Below are 14031 nucleotides of genomic sequence, written 5' to 3' on the forward strand. Positions count from 1 at the left end.
GCAGCTGCGGTAAGCTGTAACCAGCGTAAACATCGGGTAACCAAGGGAAGACCTTTCCCTGGTTACCCGATGTTTACGCTGGTTACCAGCCTCCGCTCTTGCTGCCAGTGCCGGCTCCTGCACTGTGACATGTGGCTGCAGTATGCATCGGGTAATTAACCCGATGTATACTGTAGCAAGGAGAGCAAGGAGCCAGCGCTAAGCAGTGCGCGCGGCTCCCTGCTCTCTGAACTGTGACATGTAGCTGCAGCACACATCGGGTTAATTAATTAACCCGATGTGTACTGTAGGAGAGCAAGGAGCCAGCGCTAAGCGCGGTTCCCTGCTCTCTGAACATGTAGCACAGCGACGTTATGATCGCTGCTTCTGCTGTGTTTGACAGCTAAGCAGCGATCATAACAGCGACTTACAAGGTCGCTGTTACGTCACCAAAAATGGTGACATAACAGCGACGTCGTTGTCGCTGTCGTTTAGTGTGAACCCAGCTTAAGTCTCTGTCCTTTCTGAAGAGGCAATTTGCGTATTTAGCTTCCTTTAAGGCTCAGTACCAGTTACAGCACGCAATGTATGTGTAATCAACTAGTGATCTATGTTTTTGCACTGCCCCTATATTCTGCATATTGTCAGGGATGTCATAGGCTTAGGTCTCCGATGTCCAAACCTTGATGGCCTATCTATCCATCGGGTCCTCGACATTATGCACTATTTTAAAGTGTCACGTCTCAGAAGAAAAAGCAAGGCCTAAAGTTTTGTCAGGAAAAAATGAGTTTGAAAATTGATGAACTTACTCATAATTGTAATTAAGAATCTTGACTGTAGACAAAAAGTTGCTACATTTGTCTTTCCATGGACTTCCTGTCATGTGATCTTCACTCACCAATATATTATTGTAAGGTCACATGACAGGATGTTGTTGCAGAGGTAGCTGAATGATTCCATCATGGCCTCCCCCAGAACAAGCTATTAACATTTATAGATTCAGCAGGAAAGAAAGAAGTGAAAATAAGCAATTTGTAAAATAAAAGTGTTTTTATTTTTAAGTTACAAACAAATCAAACTGCATTTTTTTAAGTAGAATTACCCCTTTAACTGCTCACGGGTGAACGAGTGATGCGTGACCGGTGTTTGTGTTTGCCGGACAATGAACTAAATGCGTCCTCTGTCCATACATCTGAATCGTTATTCATGCCTATAAAGACACGGCGCTCGGATGAATAACTTGACCCATGTGAGATTTTAGACATATTTTTATTTACCACAAAATAAACAAAATTAAACTTGATTCTATATTTGCCGTGAACCGCCATGGAGCAGATAGACGCTTTACTATGAGCTCTGTGAAGAAGGACGAGTGCCAAGCGAGCAGGTGTTCATGGCGATTGATTAATGTCCATCTCAACTGTACGGAGAACTTTAATTTGGTGGTGAAAAGAAAAATAAATCTACAAATAGAAATATTCCATATCCCGAGCATTAGGGGGTAAGGATTCTCCTTTTTCTGAGTGCATCTTCTGTGCCATGTGTGCCTCTATCTATGTGTTGCAACATTTCTATTTCTGGGCACCAACAAGTCATAGGTCTGTTAATTTAGATTTAAGACAAGGGCAACAAACTACAATTTTGACAAAGTAACGGCTATATACATCATTAATGAAGTTATCATTTCCCTACTTTCTCTACACATGCCGCATGGACCACAGTGCACACCTAAGGCTACTTTCACACTTGCATTGTGCGGCATGCATCACAATCAGTTTTGTGACTGATGCAACGAAAGCGTTGCAGATAGTGGCACAACTGATGTGACTGATGCAGCACAACAACGATCCGTTTTTTGTTTCGTTTTTACTGTTTTACCGGGGTATTGTGAATGATGAGGTGATCATACGGCGGCCAGCTGCCGGGCGATCAGCTGATCGTTCACAAAAGCCAGCCGCCGGGCGATCAGCTGATCGTTCACAAAAGCCAGCCGCCGGGCGATCAGCTGATCGTTCACAAAAGCCAGCTGCCGGGCGATCAGCTGATCGTTCACAAAAGCCAGCCGCCGGGCGATCAGCTGATCGTTCACAAAAGCCAGCCGCCGGGCGATCAGCTGATCGTTCACAAAAGCCAGTCGCTGGGCGATCAGCTGATCGTTCACAAAAGCCAGTCGCTGGGCGATCAGCTGATCGTTCACAAAAACCGGCCGATCAGCTGATCGTTCAACCACCGAGAGAGAGAGAGAGAAACATGAGCTGAGCATGCACAGTGAAAAAAAAAAGAATTCCGCCGCTCAAAAAACGCTATATTGCGCGTTCCTCCTGCCCGACAGTCAGTGACAAAACGACTAATGCTCTGGGGGGTGGATGTAACGCAAGACCATCCGTTGCAATCCGCTCTTAATAGAAGCCTATGAGTAATAAACAGATTCCTGCAACGGTTACCGCAATTCCTCAAGGCGGCGGATTGCAACGGATGTCGCACAACGCAAGTATGAAAGTAGCCTTAAAGGGAACCTATTATTTCCCCAAACTTATTATCCTCAGGATTAGGGGTTAACTTGCATGTTAAAAGTGTTCTAAAGTTGTGCGGCCACTGAGCTTGGCTACTGGGAGATAATAAACTTTATTTGTCCCGGCACCCTCCGGCTTTCAGTCATAGAGGCACTGTCAGCACAGATTGAGTGACCGCTCAGTACATATAAGTGGCTGATGTAAATGTGTCCCGGCACTGATTGGCAGATTGCTCAGCAATACATCAGTACCAGAGAGTGGTTACAGCCACCGCTCACTTTGCACTGAGCGATGACTGAAGCCCTGCTGCCCAAGCCTCTATGACTGAAAGCCAGAGGCTGCCGGGAGGAATAAAGTTAATATTCTCCCGATAACCGGATTTTGACCCGGATGGCTGACCAGCTTTAGAACGCTATTAACTTGAAGATATGGGGTTAAACTGCAGGTTAAGAGTGTTCTAAGACTGTGCGGCCACTGAGCTCAGCTACTGGGAGATAATACATTTTTTTCGTCCCGGCATCCTCCAGCTTTTAGTCATAGAGGCACTGTCAGCATGGTTTCAGTCAACGCTCAGTGCATATAAGTGGCGGTTGTAAAAGTGCCCGGACACTGATTGCCAGATGACTCAGCAATAAATCATTACCGAGCAGTGGTTACAGCCACCAATCATGTTGTATTGAGCGGTGACTGAAGCCCCGCCTTCATGAGTGAAAGCCAGAGGCTGCCGGGAGGAATAAAGTTAATATGCTCCCGATAGCCAGATTTTCAGTGTAATGGCCACACAGCTTTAAAATGCTATTAAATCAGCAGGTTAATAGTATTTTGGAACATTACAGGTTCCCTTTAAAGCTATGTACATGTAGGGGTCCTTATCTACTGGCAGTTTCATATACCAGTTTTCAGTGAGTAGATTGCCTACATATGACTGATTCCCCATCAAGAATCTTGATGTTGTCAGAATAGGGACTTTTATAGGGGTTGAAAACAAGTATCACCCTTCCTCAGGATGGGTGATAATTTACTGATAGATTGAGGACCAACCACTGGGACTTGCACCGATTGGCACAATGGGGAAATATTATCCTCGAGGGGGCACTTCTATCCCTGTTTCAAGATGGAGCAGCAGGTCAGACTACGCTCTAATTATTCCCTGTAGGGCTTCCGGAAAAAGCTGAGAGCAGCCCCATAAGGAATGAATGAAGAAGTAACTGAGCATGTGCACCACTGCTGCTGAATTATAGTAGTTCCCCATTCTGCCAATCTGTGTCCCAGTGGTCAGATCCCCAAGAATCAATCAACTATCCTGTAGGATGGGTGATAATTTGTTTTCACTAGAAAACCCCTTTAAGTCCCACCTGGATAAAACCAACTGCATCCAGAAAAGCCACCAAGTCATGTCTACCTACAACCTACCAAAATTGGGCGTAATTTACATAAATCCAGTTACTTTATGCCTGGGACAGCCGTAGATTTGGGAATTATGAAAATGTGAACAATCATGGAAAATTTTCAACAGCTGGTAAGTATTGATGAGTAGGGATCGTTCTCATCTGAAACACGTAGATCCACATTTTTTTACATGATATTTGATGTCTGAATTTTACCCTTGAATAATTTTTTTTTGCGCCATGTAGAGCTATAATTTTGCTATCTACTAGTTGGTAATTATGGAAGAATTTCAAAAATGTTTGAGCATATTTTGCTTAGATTTTCCAATAAGTGAAATTATTTAATGAAGAGTTAGGGGTACTTTGCACGTTGCGACATCGCTAGCATCGCGATAGCACCTGCCCCCGTCACACATGCGATATCTTGTGATAGCTGCCGTAGTGAACATTATTGCTACGGCAGCTTCACACGCACTTAGCTGCCCTGCGACGTCACTCTGGCCGGCGACCCACCTCCTTCCTAAGGGGGTGGGTCAGGCGGCGTCACAGCGACGTCACACGGCAGGCGGCCAATAGAAGTGGAAGGGGGAGATGAGCGGGACGTAACCTCCTTAATTCTGCATAGCCGGTGGAGGCAGGTAAGGAGATGTTCCTCACTCCTGCGGCTTCATACACAGCGATGTGTGCTGCCGCAGGAACGAGGAACAACATTGTATCTCCTATTGGTGCGACATTATGGAAATGACCGACGCTACACAGATCACCGATTTACGACGCTTTTGCGATCGTTTATCGGCGCATCTAGGCTTTACACGTTGCGATGTCATTACCGGCGCCGGATGTGCGTCACTTTCGATTTGACCCCGACAATATCGCAGTAGCGATGTCGCAACGTGCAAAGTACCCCTAAGTCAGGTGTGGCCATCTACCTGTTCTCAACCGGCACTGATATCATTTTATTCATTTGGTAGACCACTGACGTTGTGCCTGGATTGGAAATATCCTACATTATTTGGGTGGTGGGTATTTATACGGACATCAATATCTAGATGGCATTTTGGTGATGGGTTTTTGGCAACCCTTGGATGATTTGCCCAATGACCTATGGATGGAAACTCAACATCCAACTAGTGATGCCCACCATTCCTAAAAACCCTTTTATATACTCAGGTTCAAAGCCTATAGACGTAGATTCCCGGCGGAACATGGTACAATAAACAGGCCAAGTCTATGTTCCGCGCCTCGATGTCAGCAGGTACATTTGTTTGTGATTTAAATCTGCTTACCAAGTGCCACTTGAGCCTGCCAAACCAATCTAATAAAACGACTGTGAAAGCTCAAAATTTGCAAATTGCAAAACGCGGTGCCAGAAAAATGAGCACAAGAGGATTGCTATCACTTATTCAAATTGAAAAGCCTCCAGGCCGGGATTTTCTTTTTTATTTATTTATTTTCTTAACCTCCTTCATCTTTTTGAGTTTGCTTTTGGCTTATAGAGAAGAACTTGCAGGTGGGGAAGGCAAACATTAATAAGAAAACACGGAATGTAACCGGCTAATAGCGCATTAGAAAGGATCTTTCGAAACTTCCCATTCTTTCACTAGTCTTGGCTTCCCTTCCAGAATTTGGACAAGGTTGTATACTGTATATATACTCATTCAATTTCAGTTCAGTTTTCCTTACAATTTATAGTGTCTGAATAACTCACATGAAGTCGTAAGTCATCGTCAAAAAAACATTTATTTTTTTACTAAATTTTCATAGTTTTTTTGGTGAAATGTACAATATTTTTATAGAATTTAGACTACCATAGTTTAATTTTGTAAGGGTTGATGGTTTTAATGTCCGACCACCACTAGATAAAAACAAATGGGTCATTAACATGGTTTCGAAAACCTTTTCCACCATTTGGACTAAACTCTTTGTCAAAGAATTCTGCGGAATGGTTTGTGGTTTGTCATTCTCAGCTCCGCGAACACATATTGAATGTGAAGGTGTTTTCACTGGTGGAAAGAGAATAAGCCACCATATGACACTTCCGGCAGAGGCTTTATACCGTGACAACAAAGGTTTGACCAGTATGATCCTTCTTTCTTTGTTACACATAAGATCGTTGGCGGATTTCACCAAAATTGTCGAGCTTCGATTACATTGCTCCAATGTATTGTATATTTAAAAGCTGGACAAAAACAATTGCCAACAAAAAGATCTTTCAAAACTTCCCATTCTTTCACAAGTCTTGGCTCACCTTCCAGAATTTGGTCAAGGTTGTATACTCCTTCGATTTCAGTGCAGTTTTTATAAATGTTGCCAAACAGGCTGTGCCTTAAGGAGGAACCTGGAACTTACACAATAGTTCTATTTTTGTTAGAAGATGAATGCACTAGTATGTCCAATTGTCGGAAGGGTTTTTAAAGTGGATTTTCCTCGATTATCAATCCTGCTCAAATTACTTTCTCTCTGTATTTTTCCTCCATTAGCCATAGGAGCCCCCATTCCGGAAGACTCACTGTAGTAGGACTATGAATACGATGATTTGCCATTATTCCAAATAATCCCAATGTTATACTTCATTTCTGTTATACAGGAAATCAGTAGCCCCCATCAATAATGGTCAAGAACCAATGGGTTTAAGAGCCAGGGCCGAGTATCTCTAGAAAGGGGGGACACAACGCCATTAATATAACTTCTTTTTGAAACTTGTTTAAAGTTATTTTTTCAGCCATACATTTTTATGTCTATTGTTTTGTTTTGCTTTTCAGGTCATTTGTAATTCAACAAATTCCCAGCAGCAATCTCTTCATGGTCGTGGTGGACAACGTCTGCAGCTGTAGCAACGTGGCCCCAATCACTATGGCACCTATCGAAATAAGATATATCCTTTACTATCATCTATCTATCTATCTTTATTGTATGTTGTCTTACTCAGGTCTACTGTATTTTGACTTTTTCAGCATCACTTCGGTCCTGCGGTGCCATCATGTGGCTGCAATTTTTGACTGACCGGAAATCAGAAGTTTTGTCACAAGCTCACAATGCAAGTCTATGAGAGCAAAAACGAGGCCAGAACGAGGCTCTCATAGACTTATATTGAGTTTTGACTTCTGGCGCCTTCATCAACACTGACGCTGCCGGCAGGTCACAAAATTCCGGAAACTGACTGGAGCGACTCAGGAAACAGATGAATATGTCAGAGGGTGAGTATAAGACTGGGGGCAGGGGGCTTAGATTTTAAACACCACTCCAGTGGTACAATAAAAAAAACAACACAGCTGAAGCGGCTTTAAATGAGCCAGAATGACCAGAGAGAACAAGAGACAGATGCTTTTAAGACTTCACAATTCATAGGTTCGCAGCTTTTTATGGCTATCTCAAGCAGTCTACTGGGAAACTCTTCCCTTACCGTTCCTCTTAGTTAGGACGAGTGGGGTGTATTATGTACTCATTGGTAACTAATGCACAAGACATTTTGTAGATTCTGTGTTACTAAACATCTAAATGGTGGAATCATATAAACAGTAGAGATGAGCCAATCTGACATTCGATGTTTGGTTTTCGGGCCAAACACCAACTTTTCCCAAAAAAACAGAGTTCGGGTGCTTTACATATGTTGACCACTCACGTGAGCATTGATGTGCTCAGATACTCTCGGTGCGAGCCCCTTGCAGTATTTGATCAGCTCACACTTGGGGTAACAAAAGCGTGAACGGATGTAGTGTCCAACAATTGTTAAAACCCCGCTCGCCCTCTCCCGGAAGTGATCTGTTTATTTATGGCTGGCTGTATGTGGGCAGAGACTCGAACTGCCAATCAGTTACTACCATTGGGGTTCGGGCCAAGTCCAAACCAGTGGAGATACGGTTCAGCTACAGACGCCGAACCGAACTTCCATGGGTTTGCGCTGCTCTAGTAGACAGTATTAGGCACACATATTTGGGGAGTATTATGGCAACACTCACTCAAAGTTGTCCCCCCCTTCCTGAAGACAATATGGAGATTCTCATGTATATTTGCCCAGTGTCATCCACCAGATTTGCTCTGGTCGGGCGCTAATTCATACAGCAGAAATGGATTTACTTGGGTTTTCTAAATCTTTTTCCTTAACTCCACTGTACACAACGAATCCCTCAAATGTGAACGCTTAAAATCCCAGAAGATACGAAGGCGACCAGAGTCCTGCCACGGATTCCATCCAGAAGTAAGTTGCGAGAGTCACCTTATCTGTGTAGCTGGAAGTAGAGATGAGTATATTGCATTGTGTTACCCTGGGTCATTGGCCAGATCAGTGCTCCCTGGCCGTGGACAGAAGCTATCCACATTTCTTTACCTTCTGGGATTCTGGACTCGACTTCTAATTAGCCGCACTGGTGAAATGGTGAAATGTCACCTGGGGGCGCAAACACAGCACAGATGATGTTACGCTTGGCCACTGGACACGTGAGCTCTTCAATTTAGCCCAGCTCCTGTCCATGGTCAGAGCACACTGAGTTATCCGCTCATCTCTACTGGGAAGGTATGAAACAATGACTAAAATTCAGACTTGTGATATGGAAAATCACTAAAGGGGGCTTTACACGCTACGACATCGCTAATGCGAAGTCGTTGGGGTCACTGAATTGGTGACGCACATCCGGCCGCATTAGCGATGCCGTTGCGTGTGACACCTATGAGCGATTTTGCATCGTTGCAAAAACTTGCAAATTCGCTCATCGGTGACATGGGGGTCCATTCTCAAAAATCGTTACTGCAGCAGTAACGAGGTTGTTCCTCGTTCCTGCGGCAGCACACATCGCTCCGTGTGATACCGCAGGAACGAGGAACATCTCCTTACCTGCCTCCCGGCCGCTATGTGGAAGGAAGGAGGTGGGCGGGATGTTACGTCCCACTCAGCTCCGCCCCTCCGCTGCTATTGGGCGGCCGCTCAGTGACGTCGCTGTGACGCCGCACGGACCGCCCCCTTAGAAAGGAAGCGGTTCGCCGGTCACAGCGACATCGCCAGGCAGGTAAGTATGTGTGACGGGTCTGGGCGATGTTGTGCGGCACGGGCAGCGATTTGCCCGTGTCGCGCAACACATGGGGGCGGGTACCCACATTAGCGATATCGGGACTGATATCACAGTGTGTAAAGCCCGCTTTAGACTCAAGGTCTTTGTAAATACCTGACTTGCGGGATTCTTTAGATTGACCTGGAGAAAAAAAGAGACGATATCCAGTTAAAAACGTTTACACTTCTGCCAGCATGCAAGATCCATGGTTATTGCCTGAGCTGCATTTACTGCAGGAGCTGAAATCTCCCAGCATTCCTTGTTTGATCTGCAGATCAGCAGCAAATTTCTAAATATGAAAGCAAAGGGTTAATCTTTATCAATATTAGGGCGGTGTTTGCAGCTTCATGTTCAGACTACACGAACTCTAATGTCATAAAAAGATAAAAACAAAAGCTCTCTCTCCAGACTGAAAAAATAGACACCATAGTGGAGACATCGGGTTGTCCTTAATTAGAAAAACATGAATGTTTTCTTCCAAAAACAACACGTCACCTGTCCCCTTAATGAAGTGACTGGTGCAGAGCTGGAATATCGAATACAATGTATTGACAGAGGAGATGCCATTTTTTATAGAAATTAGCCATATTTTTTTAGTTTAAAATAATTATTTTTACCATTCCTACCAGTGAGCGAGTCAATTCCACACAATTCTACCCATCTACATTTTGTAGATAGAAGCATTGTGTAAGGATAGACATTCGTGAAATAACGATTGGTTCTGCCACTAATACCTGTCACGGGGTATGTAATGACAGGACAGGTGACCCTCAATTGGCCCTCAGACTTGAATCCCTGGGTTGTTCCTTATCTCAGAGGTAGGCTTGATGGTAGCCGGTTCTGAGCCTCCAGCATGACCCTGACTTCTGTCCAAGCCCTGATCTTACTCCCCCTCTCCCACACTGTTGTGGCAAGCTGGAAAACACAATAGCAAAACCTCACAAAAATGACACGGACAACAGAAATCGAAAACTCGTACACACTGCACTGAAAACACACAGGAGAGACAATATTTGTACAAGGGAATAAAGAAAAGGTAAGGAAGTAACGCTCAACCGGGCAACGTCCACACCACTCAATATCGCAGCACAGATCACCCTAGACAGGTTCACCACAAAGACTGGGATGCCGGGGCTATGATGAAGCTGTCTTCTGCGCATCCTGGATGAAAACTGTACTTTAAATAGGGAGAAGACAGATGCACGTGGCAATCAGCAACCTGAGCTCTTAGTTGCAGCTCACCACTCTGCAGGAGATAACTCCTGCAGGGCGAAGACCAGTGAACCTTAATCACCCAACATCCGGCTCTGACTGAACAATTCTGAAGCATTAGGTTGATTGTTAGTGTTGTAGTGTGAACAGAGTCTGACGCCGCTGTGCCACCAAGTGCATGCAGAGCTGAACATCACATGAGAATATCTGATTAGTGGAAGACCAACTGTTGTGACAACCTACAGTAAAGTGACAGTGGCACCAGGAAAGTACCAATACGTTTTCCTTCTGCCTTTCTGGCTGACCACATGTTTGGCCAGTGACTATAGAGGCCGGTCAGACGGCTTCGGAATAAGGAAGAGCAGATCAAGTGGCCAAGCAATACGCCAATTCAATGTCTTCACTTGATATACAACCAATTTTTATCGAAACCCACTTTAATTAACTTATGTAGTAGTAGTAGTAGTAGTAGTAGTAGTAGTATCATTTTATCCATTATTCAATCTAATTTTTTGGTTACCGTTTTTTTTAGGAAAATGCCAGAGAATGTGGTGGAGCTTTCGGCATCTCTTCCCGGCCCATAACGATGCTGCTATCTCTTCTAATGGTCTACATCTCCAGGTGACATTGACTGCACTGACTTCATGGCATGCGACACACCTGGATAAACTGTGAACTGAGATGATTGGTGCAATATAGAAGAGACGAAATGTAGTCTAAACATCAGCATTTCATGACTTTAAACTGTCGGAGAGGAGTAAAAAATAAAAAAAACTCGCCGATAATCCAAACAAGAAAATTCTTCTAGTCCGCAATTCATTCAGCCGCGAAAGCCTCATTAATTATCACACCCCATTACAGCCGGACAGCAGACACTGGTGACCCTCATTTTCAGCTTTGCCACATCGAAAATAATTTAAAATGGTGTACTTTTTAAATAAAGTATATTAAAATCATGATTCCACTGCCTGGACGTTTTTGTTAATAATTCGTCACTAATAGTTCTTCCGACCTTTTGGCCCGAACACGAAGCTCAGAAGTGCATTAAAGGACAACTCCACCTTGGGTTATGCTATCATCTGACCACATTTGTTTCTTTTTCTTGACCTTGGCTAAAGTAACATAAACTGTGGAGTGATAAAATTGTATGTGTACTGGAGATTTGTAGACATCGAGCGAAACAATAAACAGCCGTCTACGAGATAATATAAACTAATAATGCTGTTTTCCATTAAAAAATCATAAGAGTCAGGTCAACCAGCAACGTTCTGTGGTCGGAGCCGCCAATAGATTTCCTTATGTGATAACTTAACCCCCAAATACAGTTTACATTTTTAACTTTTAAAACTTTTTTGTTTTGTTTCCATTGTTGCATTTCAACAACTATAACCTTTTTTTTATCCATCGATAGAACTGATTGAGGGCTAAAAGATTGTGTTTGGGTTCTATTTTGGCATAGATGTCACTTATTAACTTTTATTGTCTCATTCCGAGGAACGGGAAACACAATAATTTGGACATTGTCTTTTTTTTTTGTTTACTGTTAGATAAGAACAACAAGTTAATAGAGATGAACAATTTTTGTTTTTTGCTTCAAATTCGCCATCTTTGCCTATTTTTTTATTATTTTTTTTTACAAAAATTATATTCATGTACTGCAAAAACCCAAATTGCCCTGAAAAGACGAATATAAGGCTAAGTTCACACACTGCGTTTTTTTGACGCTGCGTTTTTGGCCGCTAAAAAAACGCACCCCTGGCAAAAAACGCATGTGTTTTTACTGCGATTTGGTGCGTTTTTGGCTGCGTTTTGCTGCATTTTTGATCTCTGCGTTTTTCTGCGGTTTTACAATGCATTGCATGGGGGGAAAACGCAGAAAAACGCAGGAAAGAATTGACATGTCCATTTTTTTTTTAAGCTCAAAAACGCAGCTTAAAAAAACCGTTGTGTGCGGACAGCAAAAATGAAAACTCAAAGACTTTGCTGGGGAAGCAAAGTCATGCAGTTTTGAGGCCAAAAACGCACCCGAAAAACGCGCAAAAATGCCACGAAAAACACACTGTGCGCACATAGCCTAACACTCTGAGGTGTCCTAAGACTGAATCAAGCTCTTTGACATTAATTAGGCAGTGTCAGTGTTAAAGTGACTTCAACATATGCATGGTAACTGCTGTGCTTTCACGCATTATCTGACCAATATTCTCAGTGGTTTTGGCTTTCTCTCATTATCTCTTTGGCTAGGCTGTGATGTCCTCCACTTATCCAGATTCCCCCCAAAAATGGCTGCTGCATTTCCTGTCTCTGCTTTTATACAGGCTTTGTAAGATCGGTAGGAAAAGGGTTAATGTCAAAGAAAAATATCCAGAACTATAGTAATTTATTTTTTCAACGCGTTTCGGAGAATAACTTTCTCCTTCTTCAGGAAAAAAATCACAAACACAAAGTTGTTCTTCGAAACGCGTTGAAAAAAATAAAGCACTATAGTTCCTTCTGGATGTGTTTCTTTGACATGACCGCGTGGCATTAAGCCTTTTCCTACCGATCTTACAAAGCTGTTATGATACGATGTTCAACAACTACCATAAGCAGTGTACCCGAGCTGTAGGGCCCTATTGCTGACTGCAGCCCTGAACCTAACGGCAACTAGAAGCAGCCGGGCGGCACACCTAACGCTCACTATGTACCACAAAACCAGCCGGAGAACTACATAAACCTAAAGGCAGAAAGTGGAAAAGCTATCTTGCCTCATAGCAAATTTTCCCCAAGAGATAGGAGGACCACCACATATAAGAACGGTTAGCAAGATGAAAGGATGCACACAGTCAGAGCTAGATTGAGCAAAGTGAGGCCATATGCTAATCTCTAGGATACAAAAAGGACAGGATAGTGAACTCTGCAGTCCACATAAAAATCCTAATATCCTACACGGAGTATGCACAAAGGGGTGAGTAACCTAGTACTCATATGTACATACTCCGTACAATGCTCGGGTAACACTGCAGAAAAATGACTAACAAAAACCCTGCAACTAAGATCTCCAACATGGATCACCAGGGAGAAAATTCCCCATTTCTGAAGGTACAAACACGTCAAAGAAAAACACAAATACCTTCAGAAATAATTTGCAAACTCAAGAATCAAAAAGCATACAAAATGTAGGAAACAAAACCTATGGACTTACCTTAGTGGAAGGCAGGAGAGCAGAACCACTCTGGCCTGAAGCTATCAGACGACTGGCAACATCATGAGGTCCAAACACTCCTATTGCCAAATCAAGCCAGCACTGAATATCAGCTGTGCAACCCTCCAGTCACAGACCTCAATGCACCAACACCAGCAACCACCGGAGGGAGCCCAAGAGCGGAACCCATCCAGACAGCATTCACAACACAAACCCTGTATAAAAGCAGAGGCAGGGAATGCAGCAGCCATTTTTTGGGGGAATCTGGATAAGTGGAGGACTTCACAGCTTAGCCAAAGAAATAATTAGAGAAAGCCAAAACCACTGAAAAAATTGGACAGATAATGTGTGAAAGCACAGCAGTTACCATATGTATGTTGAGGTTAACCCATTTCCTATGGATCTTGCATCTCTTCCACGTGGAGCTGCAGCAGTCGTGATACTGTAGTTGTGGATAACACAATCACCCAAGGAAGCGTTGTCTGTTTTAAAACCTTGGTTTAACCCCTGGATAAGGCCATTTTTGTGCTTCTATCTGTCTTCTAGCCCTGTGTTTGTTTATACATGCTTTGATAGTCCCCCCCTGATTGGTTGTGCTATGCCATGTCATTGTCTGGCTGTCCGCGAGTCCGTTGCGACACATTTCTGGCACATTGTTGACTTTAGGTCTCAGGCCTACACAGTGACATCGCCAGGTTTGCTCGTCGCTGAAA

The 14031-nt window shown here is 43.5% G+C and overlaps 1 protein-coding gene across 1 annotated transcript in view; it reads left to right on the forward strand.

Annotated features, from left to right (window-relative positions):
• The window catches only part of CACNA2D3 (calcium voltage-gated channel auxiliary subunit alpha2delta 3), a 1156773-nt gene extending 1145677 nt beyond the window's left edge, over window positions 1–11096 (forward strand). The window contains exons 36-38 of the mRNA XM_075321303.1: window positions 6643–6755; window positions 7996–8078; window positions 10670–11096. Coding sequence (XP_075177418.1) covers window positions 6643–6755; window positions 7996–8078; window positions 10670–10762 — 289 coding nt within the window. The 3' untranslated portion in view covers window positions 10763–11096. The remainder of the gene's footprint in view (window positions 1–6642; window positions 6756–7995; window positions 8079–10669) is intronic.
• Window positions 11097–14031: the final 2935 nt, after the last annotated feature.

This window comes from Anomaloglossus baeobatrachus, chromosome 8, assembly GCF_048569485.1.
Source record: "Anomaloglossus baeobatrachus isolate aAnoBae1 chromosome 8, aAnoBae1.hap1, whole genome shotgun sequence".
NCBI classification, from domain to species: Eukaryota; Metazoa; Chordata; class Amphibia; order Anura; family Aromobatidae; genus Anomaloglossus; species Anomaloglossus baeobatrachus.